Below are 6,141 nucleotides of genomic sequence, written 5' to 3'. Positions count from 1 at the left end.
ATTTTACAGAAGAGGAAACAGGACAGAGAGGTTAAGTAACTTGTGCACAGTCTCAGAGCGAGTGAGTTGTGTGGCTCCAAAGCCCGTGTTGTTCATCTCTGTTCCACACAGTCTCTACAAGAGGAGACTGAAGCCTGGAGAGGGAAGGTCACTGAAACAGGCAGCAGGAGGGTTTCTTTCCTCTAGACTCAGGGCTCCTCCCTCAACCAGATCCAGCCTGACAGCTCCTCTGTCTCCACCCGGCCTCCCTGCCAGGCCTCCTCAGAGTTAACAGCGGCCTGGCCTCACCCTTGGCCAGCAGTTGCAAGTCCAAACAGGCTTCGCCCACATTCCCTGGCTGCTCTCCAGCCTGCAGCGGAGACAACAAAGTTCAGTGACTGAGAGGGCTGAGCGGAGGCTGCTGAAGGGGAGAAAGGAGTGAGGAGCTGCTGGGCAGAGAGGGACTGTCCGGCTCCCAGATGCTGGGCCTCCTGGGGAGCACGACCCTCGTGGGTTGGATCACAGGTGCTGCTGTGGCGGTCCTGCTGCTGCTGCTGCTGCTGGCCACCTGCCTTTTCCACGGACGGCAGGACTGTGACGTGGAGAGGAACCGTACAGCTGCAGGGGGAAACCGAGTCCGCCGGGCCCAGCCTTGGCCCTTCTGGCGGCGGGGCCACCTGGGAATCTTTCGCCATCACCGTCATCCTGGCCACGTCTCTCACGTGCCGAATGTGGGCCTCCACCACCACCACCACCCCCGCCACACCCCTCACCACCTCCACCACCACCACCACCCCCACCGCCACCATCCCCGCCACGCTCGCTGAGGCTGCTGCTGCCGGTGCCTGTGGACAGCAGGTGCCCCTGCCCTCCCATCCGTTCCCAGGACAAGTGGACCCCATGTTTCCCTGTGGAAGGATGCGTCTCTGGGGTGAACGAGGGGAACAATAGCCTGGGGCTTGCTCCAGCTGCATTTGCATGCTATGCCCCAGTGTACTATGGCAGCAGAGAATGGAGGAACACTGGGGCCTGTGGTGCCGAAGGGTTTGGGGAGTGGAGAGCAAGGGTGCTCTTTTGGGGCTGGACAGCCCATCTTGTGACTGTGACTCCCAGTGAGCCCCAGAAGTGACAAGCATGTCTTGGCAGAGCCAACACACAAGTGGATGTGAAGTGCCCGTCTTGACCTCCTCATCAGGCTGCTGCAGGCCTCTGGCAAGCAGGGCACTGGGAGAGGCCCTGAGAATGTCCTTTTGGTTTGGAGAAGGCAGTACGAAGCTGCACAGTCAATTCATTGGTGCCTTAGTCCAAGAAAATAAAAACCACTAAGAAGCTTTTGTGAAGAGGCTCTTGATTACAGCATAGTGGGAGGGAGGGAGCTGCCTGGCCTGCGTCCTCATTGCCCTGGGACCTCCCTCTCTGATGAGAAGAGGGTGCCTGGAGCAGGTGGCTTCTGCCTGGTTCTTAGGGGCTGGTTGTGGAGTGGGAAGAATTGGGTGGGCTCTGTCTGAGCTCTGAGGGAGGATTCAGGGTTTGCACAAAACCCTGCCCACAGCAGGTCCTGTGTGCACCAGCAGGGCTCTGGCCTTCCGTGGGACAGTCCAGGGCCTCGGGGAGAGGAAGGTTGGAGCCGCTGCGAGCCTGGCTCCCCAGGGCTCTGCCCCTGTACTTTTTTCAGCCCATGTCCAGGGCAGACTGAGCTCTGAAACTCGAGGAAGCCCCATCCACAGGCTGCCTTGAATCCAGTTTCCTTGGTAACTGGATCAGGGTTTCTTCTCCAAGCCTTGCATCTTCAGCCATCCTGCCCCAGCTGGTGCCGGTGCGTGGTGGGAGGGCTGGGAGGCAGCGAGTGGCGTTCTTTAAAGTGGAGGCTGTGGTGCCGGGGTGCTGGGTGTTGGATGGCCTTGGGAGAATGCTGGGGTCTCACTTTCCTCTTCTCTGCAATGGGGTGGATAACAGAGATGCCCCCTTGCCGAAGCCTGGAGGCTCATTGGAATATGCTCTGTGAACAGCTGGTGGGATCCACAGCAAGGAAGGAAGTCTGGCTCTGAGGCCTTCAGCCTGTGCCTGTGAGCTGAGGTGGGAATTGGGGGGAGACGAGGACTGGGGGCCAGGAGAGGCAGTGGGGAGGGGCTGGAGAGCAGGCCAGAGAGTCAGGGACTTGGTGACTCACCGGAATAGAATGTCCTCTTTCCTTTCTATTTCCCAGTGGATTCTCTCTGAGGGCTGGAGGAGGAGGGAGTGAGAGAGAGGGAGGCAAATTCACACTGATTTGTCCCGCCTTAGGTTTCTGGATTGGGAAAGTGGACCCTAGGCTGCCGTGCAGTGTCCTTCAAATCCACCCCCTTCTCCATTCCCATGCCCTGCCTAGCCCAGCCCCCTCCATCTCCCTCCTGGATTCCTGCCAGCCTGCTCCCTGCAGCCCTGCCCCTTTCCCAAGCATCTCCAGGCTGATTTCACAGATGAATCAAAGATGGGGAGGAGGTTCCCCAAAAGCCGGAAACGGAAAAGGAAACCTATGCAGGGCGGGAGAGAACCCACTGAGCAATTGGCCTTTATTCCAGTTCAAAAATGCGGAACCACTCAGACAATCTGCAGGCGGCCTACAGCTGCGTGTACACAGGAAGAACAGGCAATGAGAAATCAAAGGAACAAATGTTCAAGCTCGAGGCATAGCCTCCTGGTGCCCTCTATCACCCCAGTTAAGGAGGCGATGTTGGGAACTCAACCTGAAACCACAGGCCCTGCAGATCAGCCCATCGTCTCCTTCCTTCTGGTCATCCCAGTTAATACAAATAATCCAAGGAATTGGCTTCCTGTCATGGCCCACAGCCTGCTCCATGTGGAGGAGCCCAGGGCCCAGATGGTCTCATCATCTCAGAAAAGGGACAGATTGAGAATATGACAGGCTATCGTTTGCTCTGAAAAGTTGCTCTCCCATCCTGTGCCAAGTGCCAGTTTCCTAATACTGGTACTAAAGAAAGTTCCCTTGGGCCTTGGAGAAACTGAAAAGGACCCAGGCTGTATGAACTTGGGCCAGCCCTCTGCCCTTTCTGGCACTTTGCAACCAGATCAGTAAAATCGCAGAATCAGATGGTTGCTCTGTGGTCCCATGGTAACTGGAAGGTGCACTGAGCTAGGAGTGGAGGGAGGGCGGTCCCTCCTCGGCCATTGCTCGCGCCTGTTAACATGGCTAATTCAGAATGGGGGTCAGGTCATGTAACCTCTATGACCATAGGATCTTTATCTATAAAATGGAGGCTCCATCGCTATGCAGGGTTGCTGGGGAGGTTATATGAGATCATGTCTGGTGAGGTCCCGTGCCTGGAGTTATTGTTCTCATTACTCTGTTTCCCAGAACATGGACAAAGTGGGGCTAATAGCCCAGTCTCCTTTCTGGAAGTGGTGGGGGTCTCAGGAGGTGCTGGGTGTGAAAGGGCTCTGACCTGGCAGAATAACTCAGTTGCCTGGGCCTAGCTTATTCCCCTGACCTCCTGTCAGGGAGCAGGGCGGAAATGGCCTGGGGTGCGCATGGTGGGATGGGATAACTGCTGAGCGGGGGTTGGACGGCTACAGTGTGGGTCCTGGGCCCTCGCTCACAATTGGAGGAAAGAATTCAGGAAGTACTCACAGCTGCTCAGACATCTCGGAGCCAAGTTCCAAGCAGGACGGAGGCTGCAGCACCCAGGGAGGAACGCCATGGTCCCTGGGACGTCCACCAGGCCAGGAGGCCGCAGCACCAGGTACAGCCAGGGCTGGCCTTTGGGGAGCCCAGGGTAAATCTTAATAGTTCAAGAGTGTGAGCAACGGGCTAAGCAGGCAGCAAAGAGGGCGGACGAGGCCGGCATCTAAGAAGGCTCTTCCGGGACCTCCAGGTAAAGAGCCCCACGGTCATGGACAGGGCAGGGATTCCCAGGGAAGCACCTTGATACTGTATCTAAACTCCATGATCCCAGCGCCATGCAGAAAAGGAGGCCAAATGCAACCTGCCGCTGCCTCCAGCCCCTGCTAAAGGCCCTGGCACCTGGGGTGACCCGTGAGTGTCCCCTGCCTTGCCCAGAGCTGGCGCATGCCTTCCTCCCTCCTCATGTCCCTGCCCCCAACACAGGGCCAGGGGCTGGGGAGGCAGCAGATAGGCCAATTGAAGGACTGGCCCAAGGTCCCTCCTGGGGAGGAGCCGGGCTCCTCCTGCATCCACAGTTGGGGGAGTATTTTGTCTTTGGTCTGAGTGTAACTTGCTCTTGAAATCTGCAGGCGTCACCGGAGGGCCAGGGCTGGCTAGGCTGTCTCTGTGCAACGTCTTCTGACCCCTCCTCTCCACCTCCTCTGTGTCCAGAGAATCTGTGCTCACGTCTTCCAGGACAGTGCTTCTTCTAGAAGCTAACATGGAGCTGACCACAGCTCTTGGAGGCATGGCCTGAGGCTTAGAAAATAGACAGAGATCATCTGAGATTTGAGCAGTGGGGCCACGTGGCAGCGCCCGAAGGCCTGGAGCAGGAGCGACCCAGGGACTCAGAGCAGCATCTTCTCAGGAGACGGAAGGAGAGCCGCCGGAGGAGCACGGGGCACCTGCGGTCGCCAAGAGCCTCCTGTTCTGGATGGGAGCGAAGGCTCTGAGAGGACCTAAGGTTGCTCAGTGGGCCATGGAAACGGCAGTGATTGGTGTGGTGGTGGTGCTGTTTGTGGTGACTGTGGCCACCACCTGCATCCTCTGCTGCTTCAGCTGTGACTCGAGGGCCCAGGATCCTCAGGGGGGCCCTGGCCGCAGCTTCACGGTGGCCACGTTTCGCCAGGAAGCTTCTCTCTTCACGGGGCCTGGTCGCCATGCCCAGCCAGTGCCAAGTGCCCGGGACTTCTGGACCTTCATGTGACGCCTGAGTCCCCAGGATTTGCTGTGCTGCTGGGTCAGACTCACCCACCCCTCAGCAAGCCTTCCCTGGCCTTCCCCTCCTCCCAGGGCCTTCTCTCTGTCCTTCCCCTCCGGTAACCTGTGAACTTCCCGTCTCCTCCCATTCCAGCCTTCTGTGCCCTCCAGCCTCGGGGATCCTTGTTATTGGGACAGCCCAGCTGGGGTTGACCCCCGGGATGGGGCTTAGGAGGGCTCTGAGGAGTGAGTGAACAGACACAGCGCCGGACTGCATGGTGGGCCGGCTCTGCTGATCTACACCAGGAACTGAAATATCACTGGAATTTATTGTAGACAGTGTGCCTGTGACGCTGGTTCTGTTGCCACCTGGGCAAGCAGCACCCTCAAGTGGACATTTTTAGAAACTGCTTCTTACCTGCTCTCCTAATGATTACTTTTGCACATTGCACAGAACCCAACCTCGAGGCCTGCTCCCTGCCAGTTGCCTGAAATCAGCCCTAAAATTCTGAAACCAAAGAGCTGCTTCCTGAGAACAAGTTATTTACTTTAGAATTGAAAACGTATATCCTTTTATGGGCCTTTCCAAATCTGATTTGAAAAACCACAAAAGGAAACAGAAGAGAAAATAAAAGCCACAGAAAGTACGATATGTTTTATTAACAGGAAAGCCAGAAATGAGATATTCTAAACGTATTTTTAATGAGACTTTATTGCTATATTCCAACAGGTCACTTCTATTCTTAGAGAATGTGAATGACTTGTGTCACTTTGGAGTGACAGGAAAATCAGGAACCGAAAGATAATTCCAGACAAGTTAAAATGTTATGTTACATTCAAAGCTCTTGTTTTCATCACAAATAAGGAGATATTCAGTTTTTATTAACAGAAAACCCATTCTCCCGTGGCCATGGAATAAATGCTGTGCTATATTTAAGGAGTTTGGTTTGAAGGGTGCAAAATTGTGAGCCTCCTGGCTCTTATGTCTGTATCCAGCCCTGAATAGATGGCTCTCCCAGGACCTGTTTGTTGAGGGGGGCAGGACTGAGCTTTAGGGGGGCTCTGGCCTCTAAGCATGTTCAGACAGGCTGCCCTTGCCATGTGGCTGCCATGGGAAGGGCTCTCAGAGAGAGTGGCTTGGAGCTGGAGAGGTGCACGTAGCGAGGGGGAAGGGGTGGGGAGAGAGTGAGGCTGACGGAGAGGGATGGGGAGGAGCATGGTGGGCAAGGCTCAGCCCATGTCCAGGAGCTCCTGGGACCATGTCCTGGACACTCCTGACACCAGCCTTCGATGCAGAGCCT

General features: G+C 56.2%; 2 protein-coding genes across 3 annotated transcripts; both read left to right on the top strand.

Moving 5' to 3' along the window:
- The first annotated feature begins 357 nt into the window (after positions 1–357).
- HRCT1 (histidine rich carboxyl terminus 1) lies at positions 358–1,313 on the top strand. Its single transcript, XM_030816461.1, has one exon. It carries the CDS (start codon positions 459–461, stop codon positions 804–806), a length of 348 nt encoding a protein of 115 aa, XP_030672321.1. The 5' UTR covers positions 358–458; the 3' UTR covers positions 807–1,313.
- A 2,320-nt stretch (positions 1,314–3,633) lies between these two features.
- SPAAR (small regulatory polypeptide of amino acid response) lies at positions 3,634–5,845 on the top strand. Of its 2 annotated transcripts, none has more exons than XM_030816460.1 (2): positions 3,634–3,719; positions 4,313–5,845. In XM_030816460.1, the coding sequence occupies exon 2, from the start codon at positions 4,575–4,577 to the stop codon at positions 4,845–4,847; it is 273 nt and encodes a 90-aa protein (XP_030672320.1). In that variant the 5' UTR covers positions 3,634–3,719; positions 4,313–4,574; the 3' UTR covers positions 4,848–5,845. The 2 variants fall into 2 exon arrangements, with proteins under 2 accessions (XP_030672320.1, XP_030672319.1); XM_030816459.1 differs by having other exon boundaries at positions 3,641–3,851; positions 4,231–5,839.
- Positions 5,846–6,141: the final 296 nt, after the last annotated feature.

Source organism: Nomascus leucogenys, chromosome 8, assembly GCF_006542625.1.
Source record: "Nomascus leucogenys isolate Asia chromosome 8, Asia_NLE_v1, whole genome shotgun sequence".
NCBI classification, from domain to species: Eukaryota; Metazoa; Chordata; class Mammalia; order Primates; family Hylobatidae; genus Nomascus; species Nomascus leucogenys.
Note: the sequence above shows the minus strand (reverse complement) of the source record. Positions and strands in the feature narration are given on the sequence as shown.